The 21,064-nt window shown below is 40.4% G+C and overlaps 2 protein-coding genes across 2 annotated transcripts; both read right to left on the bottom strand.

Moving 5' to 3' along the window:
* Window positions 1-474: 474 nt before the first annotated feature.
* Window positions 475-5,247, bottom strand: LOC120797114. Its single transcript, XM_040140411.1, has 5 exons — window positions 5,118-5,247; window positions 4,334-4,627; window positions 3,674-3,928; window positions 3,334-3,479; window positions 475-3,100 (listed from the first exon to the last, which is right to left on the bottom strand). Exons 1-5 carry the CDS (start codon window positions 5,149-5,151, stop codon window positions 2,675-2,677), a joined length of 1,155 nt encoding a protein of 384 aa, XP_039996345.1. The 5' UTR covers window positions 5,152-5,247; the 3' UTR covers window positions 475-2,674.
* A 3,957-nt stretch (window positions 5,248-9,204) lies between these two features.
* kcnj10a (potassium inwardly rectifying channel subfamily J member 10a) lies at window positions 9,205-17,043 on the bottom strand. Its single transcript, XM_040141176.1, has 5 exons — window positions 16,656-17,043; window positions 16,048-16,259; window positions 15,671-15,802; window positions 14,836-15,013; window positions 9,205-9,614 (listed from the first exon to the last, which is right to left on the bottom strand). The coding sequence occupies exons 1-5, from the start codon at window positions 17,038-17,040 to the stop codon at window positions 9,205-9,207; spliced, it is 1,317 nt and encodes a 438-aa protein (XP_039997110.1). The 5' UTR covers window positions 17,041-17,043.
* Window positions 17,044-21,064: the final 4,021 nt, after the last annotated feature.

Here is a 21,064-nt window from a genome sequence, read left to right as displayed (position 1 = left end):
ATGGGTTTTCTTATGGAGAGTAAAATAACTGTTCAGAGAGTTGAGAGCCCTTTTTACGTTGGCATTCGAAAACCACAATTACCTTGAGTCTGTTAAAACCCATTGGCTGGGGCGGTGCCTTGTGGTCTTGTGGTTAAGAAGCATCCTTGACTTCCTCATCCACTGCGTAAGAACCAGAATAAACAATAAACATAGCAATGCCTTCAGCAGGGCAAAGTAATACAGACTCAGACTAACCATGATTCATATTGGAATCAAATAGGACACAGTTAGTCAGTGTATACAATCCTGGTTGAAATTATTGGCACACCTGAATTTTAAGTACGGAATTTAGAATATCTTCAGAAATAAATGCAGATTAACATTTTTTTTTCTAATCAGGATATTTGATAAAAGTCAAAAGTGACTGAATAACAACACAAAAAGGCTTTAATATAGTGAAATAAAAAATACATACACAAAAAGTACGCTCGACACAACAATAGGCACCTTTTTGATGAATTAAAAATAGTTCCTCAAACAAAATAACAAACAAATAAGACTCACTTGTGCTTAGTTTTCAGTGTTTACATGACCTGAATTAACCAATGAATGATGGTTTTACTACATAATAAGGGATTGATTGTTTCCAGTTTCTTTTTCACAATGGTAAATCTGTCTAAAAGATTATTAGAAATTACCAAAAAACAGGCTACAAGTCAATCGCCAAAGATCTTAAAATCCCTGTTTCAACAGTTTGTATAATAATCAAGAAGTTTCACCATCATAAAACTTTTAAGACGCTCCCAGGATGTGGTGCAAAGAAGAAACTCAGTGAGAGAAGTTTGAGAAGGTTGATGCGGATTGTGGAAGAAACACCACGCAAGACATCTAAAGAGCTCCAGGCTGACCTGGAGCAATCTGGAGTGGTGGTCTCAGCCCATTCCATACGCAGCACACTAAACCAAGTAGGGCTCCATGGGCGAAGGCCAAGGAGGACAACAAACCAAAGCACACATCCAACAGCACAAAATGGTTTAAAAGGAATGGATGGAATGTTTAAACTGGCCAACAACAAGTCCTGACCTATATCCCATTGAAAACCTTTGGAGAGAGCTGAAATCTGCCATTGCAAAAAGGACTCCTGCAAACTTATAAGAGCTTGAACGCTTGGCAGTTGAAGGGTGGCAGAAACTACCAGGAGACAGGTAGACAAGAAGCTTCTAGATGGGTTCAAGAAACATTTAGAGGCTGTCATAGTTGCCAAAGGCTCTGCAACTGAATAGAAGAAGGGGTGTTTTTGCTTTGCTGTTGAGTTCAAACATCAACAGTCTTGCTCCAGAATCGTTTACTCTGCTTTTAAAATATGCAATGTATTGTAAATCTCTGATATTTGGATAGCAGACATGCACACGGCTGTTGGACAAAAGCTCCCAAGTACACTGCAAAAGCATGAATGTAGGTTGCCCACAAAACCACAGAGTCACATGTTCTGCTACAGAGCCAAAGTCCTGCCTCCGTTCCAAGCTGGACCCTGTCCCCTTGAAAACCAACTACAGTGAAACAGAGGCCAGCTGCTGTGTGTCATCTTACAGTGTGCTTCAATATGCCCTGCTACCCATTGTCTTTCGTGTAGAATTCTACATCAAAAATACTGTGCTGCTACTGTATACAGTATGACAGTAGGTTTTCATCAGATATTAAACAGAAACAGGGGCAAACTATCGGGACTCATTTGTAAAACAGACATGTTTGACAGCATGAAAAAAAACTGCTTGTTTGTTATTATTACGTGTTGTAACATTGCAGGATTATTATCAGTATGAAACTAAATGAAATCAGCTGTAGCTAACACTAGTCTTCCACCTTTGACACCCCCCTGTGGTCATTTCTAGAAAAAATTTCATTTTAAACTGCACATTGAGATAACATGTATATTGAATTAATTACATAGATGTGATTTGCATTGGAGCATGCTATTCTGCTGGTTGATGATGTTCATTTAAATAAAAGTTTAAGTTTACTTGACCAATCTTTCCAGGTGCACTATTAACCGAAAGCACAGATCTTTATTCCTCCTACTTCAAAAGCCTAGGTCAGGAACATGTATGCATCAAAGCCTACCTCACTGATACAATGCGTCCATGGATTGGCCCCAGTAGTACTCGATATGTTAAGTATTAAGGCACAATATGTTTAATTAGGTGTTCTACTGTCATTTTCTAGTCTGACCACACAGCCCCCTTTCAAGTTCACAAGGGATGACGGTTTGGTACTCTCAAGACCTGGGTTGGAGCATCTTAGACATTGGATGATGAATAAAGTGGATATACATGAAAACAAATGTTACCCAAATATACTTTGTACAGTGATGCCGATGCCCTTGAACTGTCCCGATTTAAACATTTGCACCAAGTTTTAATAGGGTTATAAGCAGAGAATTTTAGATTCTAATGACCCAGTTCAGTTCTGGTTCACTGCTTTGTACACAAGTCATATTGAAATATCTCTTGCAACGAACGTAGCACAAAAAATTACGAATAAACTGTATTATTGAAGATTCGCAGAGTTTTAATATTAATACACATTTTAAATGAGCCCCATTATTTCATCTAGACAACCTATAAAAAATGTACCTTAAAGAATTAAATTTTGCATGAATGTCCATATAACATGCTTCTTCCACTTGTCATGTTCACCTCTTTTGAAAATCTTGTTTGACCTGTTGGTGGTGCTGTGACTTCAGATTTTTTGGCCTTTGCAACACACTGTACACCGTGTCAATTTGCATGTGGCGCTCTGCTTCATCCACGGCGACAGGCTGTGAAGTTGATGCCTCTTCAATCGTCTCGTGTCCTTTCGTATCTCTACAGCTGTCATGCTCGACAAGACAAGGGGTCACATGTGGTACATGTAAAACACTGTAGACGGTATCTATCATCTGGGTGGGCATGGACCCCAATCCGTCTTTTGGACTGATGGTCCAGCTGGGCTGTGTGGCATCCAGGTTTTCATAAGTGGCCTCAGCTTGACTGAAAGAAGAGGTCGAGACTCTAGGCTCAGGTTGTGGCTGTTCTTCAACTGGCTGGTTTTGTATTAACTGAATAGTAGATGTATGTCCCTGGAAATAACAAAATATGTTTTGAGTCACTCAAACAAAATGTGACATACAATGAAAAGACAACGGGCACTAAAGTAATACTCAATTCCGCATCTTTGTAAAATTGTTTGGTTTCCTTTTTATCTCAGAACATGCTACTCAAAAAGAAGTACACCATCCTGTCAAATCGTTCTAGTTTTACATTCATAAAGTTATATGACAAATATCAATATTGCTCAGTAAATGTGGCTTACCCGATGGCGATTATACTCTGAAAATAGCCGCAAAGCCATAAAAGCAATAAATGCACAGAGGGATGCACACAGTGTAACAACTACTACTACTATTACAATGGTGGGTTGTGACGCCTCTTTGTGTTCAGGATTAGATTTATTGAAACCTGGAAAGATATGAAAACACATTATTAGCAGACAGTGCTTGCTTTTCAGACATTAAAAGGAAGTGGAAAAAACTGTAATCATGGCAAATTATTAAAATGATGAGGTGGTTCAACAAAACTCCAAGAAAGAAATGAATGTGGGTGGTAAATCAACAAACCAGCTATACCGGCATTTAGAAACATATAATACTGACATGTTGTTGCCACGGTCTCAGAAAACTTATTTCTGCTAACGTGGTTGTTGCCACTGCAGATAACAGTTCTGCCGTGAGTGGAGATGGTGATGTTGACCCGACTGAGCGACTTCTGAGATGTCCTGCAACTGTCCTCATCACAGAAAGACAACACCCAGTCATCCTGGATGGAGCAGTTGACTGTGATATTGCAGAATTCGGCCGACAGGTTGGAGTGCGCCATTGAAATTTTGATGACAGGTCTAGGAACTCCGTCTGCAACAGCCAGCCAAGCAGAGATATTAGACAGTTTAGTGGCACCCTCTGTTGTCTACCATTTGGAAACATAACACACGGATTATACTTGGAATGTGTGTGTTTTAACCTTAACATGTGACGTATGGGAAATAGAATTAGGACGTGAAATAACTGCCTCGTAACTACAGGCAACATCCACGCTAGCAATCCAAACTATTGAGCAGTTTTGAAGTTGCAATGAGAAAAAAAATTTGCATATGACGGGGCGGCTAAAGATAGTGACAGGTTCTTTTATGCTTATTGCATTCACGTGTCTGAGAGTTAAAGCTGTTCTTGAGATAAATGCTTCTAAAGTCAGAAATGTATGAACACATAAAGCAGATCCAGGCACAGTCTAAAGACAAAGTAGTACATAGAACCTACCTTGAACAATGACTCTGTGTTTCTCAGATGAAAGATTAAAGCTGGAGTCACTGTATGTGACTGTATAGATGCCAGCGTCGTTGTCAGTCAGCTCTTTTATACACAAGGAGAGGTTTGTGGGATTGTAATCCACTTTCGCCGCATATTTGGGGTTCATTTCAGAAGAAGTAATAATAGCTGTTTCAGCAAACCTCCAAGTACAACCTTTATATGGTGGTGGTTTTCTGACGTGTAGACATAGTGAGCTGTTTTTCAGTTGGTAATGTGTCACCACTGGGTCGTCCGCCACGACTCCTGATCAGAAACATCCCAAGAAAAGAAAATGTCTTAAAATACATTATTGGACCTCACAAAATTTACTCTACATGCAAAAGATACACTGAGGTAAACGTGTGATAGGTCTGGATGTAAAAAATCTCTTTCCTCAGTTTGAATTTTTTGTTGTGGCATTGCTGTAAAAAAAAAAATAAGGCAGACATCACTAAAACAGTAGCACTTGCTAGCATAAAAATTTGATCTTAGAAAACATATGCAAAATCTTTTTGTAATGCTCTATGAGACCTGGGAGCACAAGGGATTAGTTCATATTTCTAATAAACTAAAAGCAACTTTATAATTTGGTCAAATTCCAAAATTAATATTCCTACATTAACTTAAAAAAGACTTAAATAAGACTGCAATAAACGTAGTTTTACAGCATGTTTCTTTATGGAACCTCATAAAAATTTACAAAAATAGATTAACTGGTTCTATCTACAAATAATATAGTTTTTATCCATCTTACCTGCAAGAATCCAGCAACTCAGAAAAAGAAACATATTCGATCCACTTAAAAGTCTTATGTCAACAATGGTTTTTAATCTCAACAAATTTGAAATGACTAAACAGGAAGATAAGTTCTAGGTGGATCTGATGGTGCAGCAAACTGTAAGTGTAGCAGAGCAGTGACACCAGATGTCATATTTCTCAAAGGTCAGGAAGTGGTAGACAAGAACCAGCTGTCACTGTTTTTTTAAAAATCAAGTTCCAACGAGTGAGAACTAAGACATAATTTGTTTAAATTCATTTGAATACAACCCACATTGCTGAATCCTTAACTAAACTGTAGAATTCATGTGTCTAATAACCTCATCTGAGAGACAAGATGAGGTGACCAGTATTTTCTGTTGTTGTACGGTAGCCGGCATTTTACAAAATCAGCACACACCCTTACCTTAATCCACAATTATTTTTTCTATGATGCTGAAACCAAGATGCTTCCATGCATTTTACTTCCCAGATGTTTGGTTTCATGGTTAAATGGTCAGCACATCTTGCTGGTCACATGTATTTTGCGTCGCGAGGTGCAGCCTGCTACATTATACTTTGAATTTTGAATTTGGACGGGTCATTACAGAGCGAAGACTTAATTTAGAATTCAGTATCTTTTCCAGTGTGGGAAAGTAGAGTGTGTGTATATGTGTGTGTGTGTGTGTGTGTGTTTAGTGGGCCTAAAATATAAAGTAGTACAAGTTTGGGCCTAAAATATAATTAACATTGTTAAATATGAAATATTACTTTCAATATATAAAACTAGAATAATTGATAAGGTGCATACTGATAACTCAATTCTCATGCTCTGATATATGTATGTATGTGTGTATGTATATGTTTGTGTGTGTGTGTGTGTGTGTGTGTGTGTGTTTGTGTGTGTGTGTGTGTGTGTGTGTGTGTGTGTGTGTGTGTGTGTGTGTGTGTGTGTGTGTGTGTGTGTGTGTGTGTGTGTGTGTGTGTGCGTGTGTCTTTTTCACAGCTTCTTCCTGTGGTTTGTGCAAGAAGTAAAGTAGGTTTCTAACTGTTTGACTCAATTGTTTTTCACCTTTATCTATGTAATTACAATATATCAATACATACTTAAGTAAACTATGAAGGCAGTTTCTGCCTATTGGCTATGTGCTGCATTATGGGTCAAAAATTACCCGCTGAAGATGGCATCAGTGGAGATTTTGATGTCATGGAAACTACATTTGGACTTTGTACCTGAAGGACAAAAAGCACCATGGTAATATTATAAGTTGTGGGAAAATAATTTGGCCACTAAATGGGTATGAACTATAAACCCCTTTGACTTGATTTTTGACTGAGTATTCGATGATTTAAACATAAAACCGATTTGATGAGAAATATATACACTCTTTAATGTAAGCAGAAACGCCATAACATAGCAGACTCACATTTGTGACTTTCTGCACATTTTCACTACAGCAAAGATGACATAGAAAGGAGTGTGTCATTTGTTCAATTCTTTCACCACCTGGCAAGCAGGCTGTTTATAATGCATCACCACACACTACATCCTCAGGAATCAACACCTCAGTGGCAAAGAGGGCTGTTGTATTGGTTTGCAGGGGTTTCTATTTTGCCTCTGTTCCTTATGTGTCACTCTTATTTTCATAATAAACTCTAAAATAAACTGTGAAAGTGCATCTAAATACCAGAGACTCCCAAAGTCATGGCATTGCAGGCCATTAGACTTTTAAATATACAATGCCATTCTGGTTTTATAATATTCAACCTAGCTTTGCGAGGTTACTTAATTAACTTTACCGGAAGTGCACACTCACCATTTCTGTACATTTTGGTGCCCTGGGAGGATTGTTATTTTCATAACTATATTTTATGATAATTATAATTTTATAATACTTAATTATTTCACATGTTATTCTGCTCAACTTCGCTAAACTTATGTTTTGTGTCATGCCACCAGCATTTGTCAGTCAACATCTTAACATGCACGCTAGTCCCTGCACAGTAAGCACTGACAGTTCAAAATTGTACACACATGCAGACGTTGTAGATACCAAATTTATTAAAGAAGGCACTTAAAAAGAACAGTAGCAGTCAGACCAATGAGCTTCCAGTATTCTGAGTGAGCTTTATACAGCAGAGGATTTTCTTTTGAATAGTGGCACGTGATCTCATAGTCAAGAGCACACATTTAAAACAGACTATGATCATTTTGAATTGCTAGCAATGAACGTAAGTCCTTGATTCCCTTAAATACTAAATCTAGGTGCTTTATATTTTTGAGATATTGGTGATGAACAGCTGGTGAAAATATAGTACTGATATTTATCCATCTCTTGTTGTAAAGTATTTTTTTTAATCTAATGTTCCTAATCAAATTACTTTCAAAAATCAGATAGTCACTTCCCTTTCATTTTTCCGTAGACCAATGAATTCAACTAATCCCCTTGAACAAGTACCATAATTTCACTTAAGTTACCATTTCCACGTTCAGTAAAAAGAGAAAAAAGTCATTTTGATCCAAATATATGTATTTATCTAACATTAAAAAAAAGGCAGTTTATTAGATACATTAGCAGAATCCTCGGACACTTTCATAACCACTGTATGAAAAAAAAATCACAGCAGTGAAAAGATGGGTGTATTATTTACAGAAATAATACTCTGCACTGAAAATATGGTATACTGAAAATGCAAAGCTGTGTATCAAATGTCAGGACATTAGGAAGTCAAGAATGTGTGAAAAAATATTTTTACACATACTGTACAGAGGTACATTAAAACAGACATACTGTACATGAAATTATTTAAAACTGTTCACAAAATGGTTCATACAAAAAGTGATAACATACTCACAAAGTTGTCAATTTGCGAGTGTAAACACACACACACACACACACACACACACACACACACACACACACACACACACACACTCACAAAGCCCATTTATTATCTAATACAGTGCATTAAGAATCAAAGTTAGTTCAGTTATATCCCTTGTGTAAAATGCCACTTTTCTTAAAAGTTAAAGTGCTTCTAGTAATATTACTAAACATATTTACCCAAATAAAAACAAGGACATTCATATCAAAGAGCACACTATTTTCAGGTGTAACAAGTAATGGTGTTGTTATAAAGTACTAGGTACATAAAATACGATACATTCCTTCAAAATGTTTTGTTAAAAAAATAATATGGTTCCAGTATTTTCGCCACCTTTTGCAGGTATTTTATTAATAAAAAAGAAAAAAAAAGAAAGAAAAAAAAACAGTACTGTGATTCAGTGATTAACATCCACACCAGACTTTAAACTTTACTGCACAAATCGTCTTATCAAGTCAATTTTTTCTGTAATCTGTAATATGTTCTTTTTTTCTTAAAACAGGTTAAAAAAAAAATAATAACAATCTGTAAGTGTGGGGAGAATATTTTAATGTGTTTCCAATAAAAATAACCTTTTTCTAGTTTCTGAATCAAGTTCAATTTTGTTATTCCTTCTTAGTTGTAGGAAGAGACACTCATTTCTAGAAGATTCTTGAAACAAGTTTCTATTGGAATCAGGTCATAAGAGTCATTAAAAAAAAAATCTTTAAATCACAGACAGAAATGACCTGATGAGATGAAGATATTTGTGGTGTTTGAGCATCCTCCAGTTACAGTAAATCAAGTTCTCTTGAAAAAAAGAAAAATTCATAGAATTTGGAAAAATGTCTCTATGAATGATCTGATGTTGTGCTGTACATTTGTACACGTCAGATTTGTAACCTACTCCCTTTGAAGTTGGTTGCATTCATCCTCATTGTCTTCTCTATAGACTTGTGGTTGCATTAGCACATTGGCATATTGTGTCTGTGTGTGGTTGGCAGGTGCAGTGAAAGGGCACCCGAGTTTTTCATTTCCGGCCATGTGGTCCACAATTTGAATATGTGCAGGCAGAGTGTTGTGTGTGTGACTCGGGGAGACAGTTTTTTTTACATGAGAAAATTACTTCTTCTAAAGAGCAGCTTGGATCTTTTTTCTGTCTTTACCTTTAATCCCAGTTTGATATCAGCTCTCCGTAAACCCTTCCGGTCTCTCCTCCCTCAAACATTACTAATACGCATGCTCAGTGGGCTGCTATCTCTGATGCGCCCCTTGTCTCGCCCCGTCTTCTTGTCCCTGTAGCTCTCCTCTAGTCTCATCTTCTCCTGGTCTGTCCCATCATCCTTGCTGCTGTGATAAGGGGATGCCTGTGATAGCGGGCTTGGCGGCAGGGCCTGCTTGAAGAGGGGCGGGGTTTTGGTTTTGGCCACTTTGTCAAAGAAGGCAAAATCAGCCACGTATTTTCCTGAGGGGGACAGGGAGACAACGGGGGGAAACTCGTAGCCCCAGAGGATCTCGTCTGGAAGGTAGGATGTTCGAACCTGGCAGGTGGCTGAAGTTGGCTCAACTGTGGCACTCATGATCACCAGCAGCTCAAAGTCAGCCAGCTCCGGGTCTGTCCAGCCACCACCTGGAGGACAGAGGACAGAGGAGACCCGAGGTTAAAGGCCCATGCAAATGGTCAGGTTTTGCTGCTAGATGGAAGTAACCTCCCGCTATTCATCAGCGAACTGTCTGATTGGCTAAGCTCTAAGACTGTCTAAGTTAGCTAAGATCAACTAACAAGGCGGCGCAGGATCAAATGTGGCGGAAGGTTACGGTAAACATGGCTGCAGGATCGGCAAGATGCGAATCGTGGCTCATCATGTACATGTAGAGCTACATTCACAGTTTATACTTCTCACCCACCACCTGCGCCGATCAGTACGCCCCTTTCCGCCCTGACAGCCGCAACTCCGCCCCTCCCTCACTCTTGTTCGCCCGCTCTCTCACTCCGCTAGTTTACTGTTCGCCGTTGGCCCGCACGCCGCAGCTAAAACACCAGTGGTGACTAAAACTGTCAATGCCGCCTGAGTGGCAAAGTCCTTGCTCCTCAACACAACTGCTAACCAAACTTTTTGTCCCTAGCTTGCAGGTACCAACACAAGTTTGTTTACACTGTCTGACCATCCCACAGATAACTCAGCTGCCAGGCGCCTATTGGAGATTCATACAGGCTTCTAAAGCTGGGGGGGCCCATCTTGTTGTGTGGGAGCTAGAGGAATGGCAGTAGTAAGCGACTTTATATTTTCACAACTTTTACTTTACATCTCTGAGTTTATGAAAAACACAAAACACAATCAAAACCAAGTTTCACAATATGGGAGTTTTAAGCAGCAGTGTTTGCGCACAGATGATTTGGCCTCAGTTGAGTTGTGTTAGTTGTCTCATGCCATTATCCATGATGTGCTTGAATTATTGTATTTTGTTTGCATTGTATTTTAAGGCGTCAGATCCCAGTTGATTTTTAAAAAAAGTTTCAACGCAACAGATTGATTCATATAATGAAAGACAGTGATGAATGTGGCTAAGGAAAGACACACACAAACATGCAGACACACACACACACACACACACACACAACCACACGTGTGCACACAAGCACATGCACGCCCTGAAATTTCCAAAACATTAACTGACTCCAAACACACTTGACCAGATCACACACACACACACACACACACACACACACACACACACACACACACACACTTTCAGAACTCACACCTGAAATTAATTTGATCACACACGAAGTAAAAGCTGCTGCAGTTTGGAAACATTTCAGTCATACAGGCTCACACATGACTCATATATATTTGAAAGACACATCCAGGATATTTTCAATCATCAACACACAGCTCCCATGACACAAAGGACACACTAGAAGACATACGCACTCAAACAAGCACACACCTGCATCAACAGGCCTCACTCAGAATGCAGACTCGATCATCTGTCTAAACAGTCCTTACCCTAACCCAGACCCAAGAAACACCAGGTTTCGCAACTGCTTGTACACACTGCGACACAAACGTGGTGGAGGGATTCTCTGTATTGGCTTATTGTGCGCAGCGCAAAGGGCGCCCTTTGCATTTATGCAGTGATCTTCCTTGCATCACTACCAGCATGGCTCTGGGGCTGGCAATGTCGACCTGTCAGTTGTTCCACCACTTTGGTCTTTAATATTTCTATAACTGCGGTGAAATTCTCTTCATACGTTGATGGTTCACAGGTGATGAATCGTGATGACTTTGGTGATGCCCTGACTCTTCCTCTTGCGCCACCATGAGGTTCACATTTGTGGTTTTGAGTGAAACATCTCAATGGCTATTGGATGGATTGTCATGGAATTGTGTAAAATTTCAAAACTTTGTCCAGTACTGTGATTTTTGACCAAAAAACTGCAAGACAGACAATTCCAACAGCTCCAGCTTTACTATGTGTGATAATTACTGCCTCCTAGAATGTTAAACTAATGAGCCTGGAAAACATTATACCTCAGTCGCACAGATTTGCTGTAGCATCTTAGTCTTGTTTTACAGTTACTACTTTGGTGTTGGCTTTCATAACATCTATGACATTCAAAAAGCCAGCTAGTCAGTGTTAATTATTTGCATGAGTCAATATTTATCATCAGTATCAGCTCAGCGAACAGTGCAGTGTTCTACTCCTCTTTTAGCAAGATGCAGATTACTGGGAGAACTGAAATAAAATGAAATGCAAACATTTGCACTTGCCCTACAAAACTGTTGCCGATAAAATAAAACCGTCATGACGATAGTAGATCATTTTGGGGGGCTTTCCTCATCTGCTAGCCCCTAACTCTCCTGTTGGATCAGACCCTGCCATTGCCTCTTGACGCAGCTCTTGTACAGTGTGTCCCTGCCATTCCCCATCACGTGATCTCCTCACCCACCTGTTTCTAATATCCTCATCAGCTCCATTAGAATAGACTAAAGCACAGTATACCTGCCAGGTTGTTTATTGTGACTTCCTGTCGTACTGTTTAAGCCTATAACTTGTTATTGTATCCTGTTGCTTGCCGTTTTCGACTTCCTGCGTACTAGCTTATACACCTTTCTCAACCGACAAGCGCTTTGTCATCAACCACAGCAGAGTTTTGTTATCACTCAGCTCTACAGGAAATAAAAGCCATTTTTATTCATTGGCGGTATTCTTTACAATGTGCATTTTGATTTTGCACAATCAGCCCTATGTGTGTGTGATACAGTACGTACAACTATTTGGTTACGAGGAATGCGCTGATGTTCTAAGCTCCGTGGGTTTGGATAGCCATGCCATCTCTCCTGTAGACCATCTCCACAGTGTCCTGCCCTCCTGATTTAATGAGTCATAGTCACACAATGCCAAGAAGATTCACACACCGTTGCACTGGAAGCCAGTATTCAACGGTCCTAATAGCGCTGTTCCCTGCTGAAGTTCCCGTACACATTGTACATGTCCTGAGCATGAAGAGATAAAGAGGAGGTTTGCAGGGGGCTGTAAAGCTCTGTCTAGTGAACCAGTAAGTGCAGAATCATGCTCAGTCATGAGTATCATCATCAATGTGTGTCCAAGAACTTCTCAAAGTGTAGATGTGGCCATCCATCCATCCGTTCATCCATGCATCCATGAGCTTTGCCTACTTATCCTGTGCAGAGTTTCAGAACTGGAGCCTATCCAAGGTCACGCTGGGTACCAGGAGTATCACCAGGACTAACACAGATAAACAGACAATAATCACTCCGACTCTCATTCACCTATTAGGGACATTAACAACACCAAACAAGTTTTAACTTGCCCATTTTTCTGTTTTCCGGTCTGGTCGTGTTATTTCAACATTTCCAGTTTATGATTAAAACTTGTAAAACAGATCATCAAATCATCAAAGTTGAAAGATACAATTTTTTACTACAAAATAAAGAAGGAAAACAGATACTGAACCATCAGCAGACAGATTTTTTGTAAAACAGAAGGTGTTTCATTAGTCATCCAAGAGGCGTCATCAGTTTTTAAGTGATATGGATTATGTCTTTGGGTGTTAAGGCTAACTGAGGAATTGCTTGTGCTCGTGCTTGTGCTGAGAATCAAGTGACACAAGGATTAAGGTACGTGTACTCTGTAACACAAACTGCACATTTGACTCAATAAGTGTTTTCTTACACCTCCAAGGGCAGAAATTAGCATAATGTTTTGTTCAGTGTTTTTATGTCATGGGTACTTTTAAGCCTTCAAGTCTGGATTTATGATAGGAAGCAAGCCAGGTAAAGCAACAATTGGCACCTGGCAACAAAAACTGTCTAATGTTACGGTAGGCACTAATAATATATATAATACAGTTAAAATAACTGGAAGTTCAAGATTCACTACCAAGAGGCTAATTATAACTGAAAAGGGTACAGCTGAAGGGGAGGTAATGATTACTAAAACTAAACTAGAAGAAACGACAATTAAAGTTAAAAGGAAGATCAAAAATGCAAAGCAGGCTAATAATAGGACAAAGGGAGAGGAAGTGAACTGATACCAACAATTAAGAAAATTAAGTGTGCCAAGTGAGGCCAAGGAAGGAAATGAAAGAAGCCGTCTATAGTAAGTAGCATGAGTATAAATAACACAGCGACCAGAGTCTATGGGTACTGATGCCTTTGAAGCTTCCAGTGCTGTGAAGAGTGAGCTACTGTGAGTGGATCTATGCAGGCTCCATGTCAGCACCCCGGACTGCACAGCATTGTGCTCTATCGAGGGGGGTCTCTGGTGATCTCCGTCACACACATTCCAGCCAGAGGAGCCCTCTCCTCCAGTGCCTAACCAGCCCAACTCTGGACAGCTAGAGGCAGCTAAGCGCGCAGCACATGACTGTAAATACCAACACGCCCACACACACGTACATACTTAATGTACATACAGTTAGTCTCAAGAGACATATGAAAACTTTGATTTCAAATAAAGAAATTGACAGTTTCATGAAAGATATTACACCTTTTGTCATTAAATTATTGCTGGCAGAACAATAGTAACACCAAAGCAATTGTTCACAGGGTGCACATCTCTCACCCAAGAAAATGATTTTGATCTTTGATTGTAAAAATCTCAACTCTATGTATCAATATTAATATATATCCCTCAAAAATGTAAACCATTGTGGTTTTATAAACTGCAGATCCCCCAACCCAGTCTTTTGCATAAAAGCTGTGCATTTTGACCTCAAAATACTCTTTTACACGTTAGTTCCCTAAAATACATCAACTAAGATCAATTCTTGCAAGAAAAAGACTTGTAACTAAAGATAGTTATGTAACATTTTTCTGATACTTTTTTAGTTATATAGTTTAGTAGTTTAATTGTTCCAAAAAACATATTTAATGTAGAGAGGTGCTGTCAAAGACCGCTTTGACCCAGACTCATTAAACTAGCATGGCAGCTGGGCGGAGAAATTCCCTTTCAAAGTTTTTAAGCAAGCCTGGCCTTCTAACCAATCGGAGAAGGCCAAAGTCAGTGGTGGGAGCTCATAGCTGTCAATCGCCACGTGAACGCTTTTCTGGTCTACTACTCTCTCTACTGCCTTCTACTACTCTGCTCTCACACCTTTTCCTGCAGGTTTTTATTACACAGTTCAGCATAACAACAAATTTCTGTCGTGAGAAATCACACAGCTTGCCTCCAAATATTTTATTAGACCCACCTCAATCTGTGTAACATGCAGATAACCTGTATTGTGTATATGGATCCTGAGACTGGACTGATTACTAGGTTACGTCTTGATATTTGGTTATCAGACCTGCTACACAACTTGACTTAGAACATTGATATACCTTTTGCTGCCCAGGCTATGAGAGGGCTGTTGTCGTCGATGATGTGGTAGAAGGTCAGGGGGATGATGAGGAAGGGGCTGTCGCTGGACGTGTCCACTTGAAAAGGCACATTGCGCTGGTCCAGCCGCACTGTCTCACCCTCCTTTGTGAGGGACGTCTGAAGCAACTTCCCCGTCACCTGGGAGCCAAGATGGAGTCAGTAAATGTAGCCAAGAGGTTGCAGAAGGCATCCTGTAACCAAAAGGCCCCAGGTTTAACACCTGAAATGCCAGTATCTCCATAAATATTTATGTGTCCTTGGGCAATGCACTGCCATATTCAGTGAATGAATGAGTCATTACTATATTTCATACCGGCAAGATTATGGCAGTAGGGCAAACATTCAAAACACTTGAAAGGTTTTTATCGACAGGATGTGACACATAATGCTATTTTCCAGCCAACACATAATATTGTGATAGTAGTATGTAACAGTGATCACAATCAGTTAGAGGAAGAAGGCCTATAGTGTAGATTAAATGTCTGAACTAAATGTACCTGATATAACAGCAGCCCATTTAATGAGCCTATGGTTCTTATAAAAGCTTTTCTGTTTTGTTTTGTTTTGTTTTGTTTTGGAGCTACATAAAGGGTCTATTCAGACAGGCTTTGAATTATAGGGTATATCAAAACATTAGCTTTTTGAGGTGGTAATTCCTATTAAAAATGAGGAACAAAACACACATATGCGCTCCAAATGCGATTGAAATCACTAAATAGCACATGCAAATAGTAAAATCAGACTACAATAGCTATAGAAATAAAATTTTACCAAAAGGGGCTTTAGTCCAATTACCTGGCATCCTAACAGCAGGCTTTTGCGCATGTTGGCCACTCGGATCATAAGGCAGGGACGACCCTCATGATTTGACACCACAGCGTGTTGACTAAACTTCACTGTCTCGCCTCTCTTCTTGGGACGGGCCACCTGCACGAGGAGGGAAACATGTCAAAGTCTTGGTAAATACTGATATATAATGATACTACACACTGTAAATATTTTACATGACATTCAATGATCCTCTTTAAGGCTTCTGATTTTCTCTAAAGGAAGGTAAGGGAAAGTAAGAGAAGAACATATTTGGGTCAGGGGGTTTGAGGCACCAGCCACAACTAGCATTGTCCCCAGTTGACAATGAAGGCATAAAATGTCCAAAAACTACATCGGACTACCTTCGCAAGAAAGGTGCCCGTGATGAAGATCTCCATCACCATGGTGATGACCAGCTGAAAAATGAGCAGGACAATGGCAACAGGACACTCCTCTGTGATGCACCGGAAACCGTAGCCAATTGTGGTCTGAGACTCCAGAGAGAAGAGGAAGGCCCCTGTCAGGGTCTTCACCTCCATTACACATGGTGTATGGTTGGAGGGGGGGTCAAACTCTGGAGGATGGGAGACAGAACAGAAGATCATGCATCCGGGGGTGTGAACAAATTACCAAGGAACATCTTGTCCATCTCTCAATGTTCTGCCAGTTTGTGTACCGTGTACTCATTCACAAAAAATTCCCTGTGACCTTCCATGTCTCTGTTGTGAAAACGTGACTTTTTTGTCAATTACAGGATGTTGTTGTATGAGTGGAAAAGAGGGGCAAGGCAAGCCATTCAGATGTTCTGCTGGCTGCCAATAGAGGTTGATAAAACTTCTAATTGAGCTTCTAAAACTTCTAAAAGAGATAAAGTCTTTCATAGTCTTTCCTGCTTTTTTTTTTTTTTTACTATTTCCAGTCTATCTGCAGTATAAATCTCTCCTATCCTCTACCAATTCTTCCTCCTTACCCAGTAGGTCTCCATGCACCATTGCTACCAGGTACCAAAGCACTCCAAACAGGAACCAGGTCCCAGCGAAGGTGGCGGAGAAGAGGAAGAACTTGTAGCGCCATTGCATGTCCAGAAAAGTTGTCCAGAGGTCGCGGAGGTAGAGCGCCCCTCGCCCGCTGACATGCTCAATACGCACATTGCTTCGTCCATCTTTGGAGAGAACACGGCGCCTCCTTCGCAGAGCACTGGGCCCTCCAGCTCCTGTTCCTCCTCCACCTGCACCAGCACCTCCGGGCACCCCTGTGGAGCCCAGCAGGGGCTTGGTGATGTCCGTCTGCGTCTGGGAGTGGCATACTTTCTGTGGGGAGGAGCCTTCTGAGGAGGGGGGAGTGGCTGAGGTCATGGCTGGCAATGCAGGGGGTTGGAGACAGAAATAGGAGACAACAGGAGGTAAGAAGACGGGGGAAAGAGAGCAAAATAGTAATGCATGAAAAGACAGAGGCAAAAGATGGCACGAAAAATGGCATAGGTTGTATGTAACATCAATTGAACAGCAGGTGAGTTCAAATGAAAAGGTGCCCGATGTGTGCAAAAGGAGAGAAAGGAGAACATTTGATAATCACATGAATGAGAAGAATGACAGAGTGGAACATTTGCGAGGAGAGGGCGACGACGATGAAGAAGGGGATTAGAAGCAAATTTTTATGTGGACAGTGTTGTGGCTGTCCACGGTGGTCCATTTAAGCCCCTTTCTCCTTTCACTGGAGGCAGCTGGCCTTGTCAAAATAAAAGCCCCCTTTCAGCATGATGGCACAGCTGCCCTTTCACGTTAAACGTGTGCTAGTGCTGGTTGCTTCACATGTCGGTTGCACAAGACGGCTACTGAATTGTAATGAGGAGACACTATTGACTGTTATTCCACACGAAAGAAAAGAAGTCTTTGAATTTGAATCAAACTTACAGAGATCTTCTACTGGTGATAACCCTCTCCCATTTTCTTGAAAGCTGTTTTCATACTCCAGCTTTCAATTCCTGGCCTGTTTTTACTTGAACAGAGACCTCAAGTCTGCAGCACTTGCAGCAGATGTGACACATGCAGATGTGCATTCTGAGCATAGGGGTACAAAAGGGATAGTATATTTTGGGGAGAAATTTCAACTATTGGGTAAATTATGTTCTAGCTTTGTTATTACTAGAAGTAGTAGTAGGAGTAGTAGCAGTAATAGTAGTGATGCATTTCTGATTGGCTCATCAGATAGGTGGCATGTTTTACTTCAAATTATTTTAGAGATGGATCTAGTTTTGGTGAAGTTGTCAGCTGTGGAGAACTGTACAAAAAGTCAGTGAACACCTCTGTCCACTGGATGTTGTGTATTTTTGGTATGGGGCTGTTTCTCATTGTTTCGCGGTTTGTGCTAGGGAGATCTCGGTGCTACCACATACAATAATATTTGCACAAATCGAGGTCCATAAACAAAATGCTAAGCAGTTTTGTGTGGAAGAACATAACTGGCCTACGCAGAGCCCCGACATCAACGCCACCCAACACCTTTTGTGATGAACTGGAATGCCAACTGCAAGCGAGGCCTCATCACCCAGCATGATAGGTTGAGTTCACTAATGCTCCTGTGGCTGGATGGGAGCAAATCCCTGCAGCCAGGTTCCAAAATCTTGTGGAAAACCTTTCCTCAAACAATGGAGGCCGTTACTGCAGCATATTAACACATATGGTTTTAGAATTAGACGTTCCACATTCAAATATGGGTCTAATGTTCATCTATGTGTCCACATAGTTTTGGCCACATAGTGTATGTTGAATATATGTGGCCTTTCAGTCCTATACAGCTACACCATTATTCATTGCTCAAGTGCTTATAATGCATCTAAGTCTCAAGTGAACGCCTGTGTCAGAGGCTGGTGGTGTAATGTGATGAGATAGTGTTAGTGTCTTCGGGTGTCATAGTGTCAGCAGTTTATTGATTAAATGAGCCCACCCCCGGGTGCCATGGACACTTATCGTCCCTGGATGGCTGTGCACTCTTAACAGTTTTGCCCTCATCTGGGCTGCAGTTTCTCTTTCACCTCATCCTTCTTTTTCTTTTTCTTCTCTCTCGCTCTCACTCACTGTTTGCTAAATGGCCCTTTTGTCTCAAACTGCCTCTGCTTTCCGGAGCGATTATACCAAACCAAAAACAAAACAACAAAAACAAAAGCCTAAAAGAACCAAGGCAATCTGATACGCTCTGTCCTTTCCTGTCCTTTTTGACCCTTCCCTCTCCTCTCTCTCCGTGCCGGAGCTCACACTGAGTGAATGAATAGAGATCTGTGTCGATGTCAGTGCTCTGAATACTAAGATGTGGAGGGGGAGAGAAGGGAGGGAGGCGGGGTCAAGAGGAGGCCCATGTGATTGGCCGTGTCCATCTCCAGCTGAACTCTGAACCCTGAGGAGCTCCTGCCTACACATACAGTAAACACACGCTTGTGTAATAGACATATAGACCTTTTGACCAGTTAGAACACAGTACAATACGATTTATTGTCCAAAGGAGCATTTTGTTTGCAAAGCCAAGACCTTACACATAAAATTCAGCAGCTAGCATTCGCATGTATATTTATTTATTCAATCGCTATTTAAAGGGTAAGGCTGGCGTTACTCTATATTTTTCTTATTGTCAACAAATCACATGAAAAGACTGAGACCAACAATAAAGCTTGATACTTTCCAACTTCTCTACCCTATCTATGAGACACAGAGTAACATTAGCATTTCTTTCACTTCTTGTTTCTGGCTAGCTGATGGAGTCCAATATTCATTCTCCTTTCAGTTCTGTTTTAGTATCCACCAACTCCTAAGGGACATGTCTGGCTCTTTAGCAGCTAAATGCTCCATTATGTTGACTAACTAGTCGCTAACTTTGTCAACCTGTAGTTTGGTGCTGGGCAGGTAGTGTACGTAGTGTGTTAATCAGAGCTTTTCTGCTAAAAACATCTGTCTACTGTGTCTGGAAAACCAATTATAAATATGCAGGCTTTGAAACCAAAACAATAAGCTCAAAGATGCTAAAACACTTGATAAAGTTAAGGTAAATTGCAGAGCGTAGTGATAATTTTCTGCGGGTATATTATAACAAGAGACCCTTCTCACATTGCACACTGTCATTTAATCCATTGTTTATATAAAAATATTGACTGGTGCAGCTTTAAAAAAAAAAAAAAGTAAAAATAAGGAGCTTAAAAAGGTTACATTACAAGTTATTTCCCCAAACAGTGCCCAGGTTTAAACAGCTGTGCACCGTAGGTTTTAGCAAACATTACTCAAACAGGTGTAAATAGTGTATTTGTTTAGGAATATATTCCACTGCGGATTAAAACATAATGCCCATGTTCATTGTAAATGAAGGAACACGTCATCCAGAGCAACTTGGTAAATGCGTTTCTAATAGTTTTTGGGCAACAGTGGAGGTTTGCAGTACAGAGGAATAAGCTGTAGAATCATCAGTGCTGATTTGTTGACAGGAAGAAAAACTAAAGAATACCGATATCAACAGTTATTGGTCTGTAAATAAAGTTTTTATAAATTACTACATGGTTAGCATTCATTAGCAGTCTTTGGTGAAACACAATAAGAGGAGGATGCTGTATGAACAGATCATGAATGACAATACACTAAATCACAGTTGTAATAAGATAAAAAATATCTTCATAAGAGGAGTTATAATTGTTAACGAATACTGGAATACTGTATCTTACCAAACATTTAAATGTCCTTATATCTGCTTACAGCTACATTATGGTGCGTTACAAAAAATTCATCAAATGTCCCTTTAGTGCTTAATAAGGTTAAACTGGGGAGAAATGCTACCCAAGAAAGTTTTATCAGTATCAGTAGAGCCAATGCAGTACTTGTAGAGTGTATCAGTCTCTCTGACAGTAATACTGACGGATTCCCTCTCTCGTAAAATGACTTTTTCCACTCATCGGACAATCACACTCAAGGTTAGGATCTCTTCCTCTCTGTCCGGCTCTCCGTCCCTCTCCTTCCCCCTGTCCTGTGTGCACAAGAATCTTTTGTTTTCGAAGAGATGAAAGGGACAAAAGCCACCATTGAAAAATACGACTGGGTGAGCAAGTGAGTGAAAGAGAGAGCGAGTTAGACGGGGAGAGGAGAGGAGAGCAGGACAGAGCGTCAAAGTGTGTGTGTTTATGTGGTGTGTGTTTGCGTCTGTGTTTGATCGTGCGTGAGTATGTGGTGCTTGACATTGTGAGGGGGCAGAGATGGGGGGGGGGGGTTGAGAGAGAATTGAGCATCGGGTGACCAAAGGAGAGAAAGAGAAAAGGGGAGAGAAATGGATGGTGGAGGAGAGAGAGGAAGGGGTTTGTAGAGTAAAGGTGAAGGAAACAGATTGGTGACAAAAGATAGTCATTAG

Source organism: Xiphias gladius, chromosome 12 (genome assembly GCF_016859285.1).
Source record: "Xiphias gladius isolate SHS-SW01 ecotype Sanya breed wild chromosome 12, ASM1685928v1, whole genome shotgun sequence".
NCBI classification, from domain to species: Eukaryota; Metazoa; Chordata; class Actinopteri; order Istiophoriformes; family Xiphiidae; genus Xiphias; species Xiphias gladius.
This window is presented reverse-complemented; position numbering and strand designations above follow the sequence as displayed.

Coding starts and splice junctions, on each gene's coding strand:
- LOC120797114 (XM_040140411.1), bottom strand. CDS start 5,151: ATGTTTCTTTTTCTGAGTTGCTGGATTCTTGCAG. Junction 3,480..3,673: donor TGAGACCGTGGCAACAACAT/GTCAGTATTATA, acceptor ATATCTTTCCAG/GTTTCAATAAATCTAATCCT. Junction 3,101..3,333: donor CAGAGTATAATCGCCATCGG/GTAAGCCACATT, acceptor TGTTATTTCCAG/GGACATACATCTACTATTCA.
- kcnj10a (XM_040141176.1), bottom strand. CDS start 17,040: ATGACCTCAGCCACTCCCCCCTCCTCAGAAGGCTCCTCCCCACAGAAA. Junction 16,260..16,655: donor GGTGCATGGAGACCTACTGG/GTAAGGAGGAAG, acceptor CCCATCCTCCAG/AGTTTGACCCCCCCTCCAAC. Junction 9,615..14,835: donor CATAGCCTGGGCAGCAAAAG/GTATATCAATGT, acceptor TCTGTCCTCCAG/GTGGTGGCTGGACAGACCCG.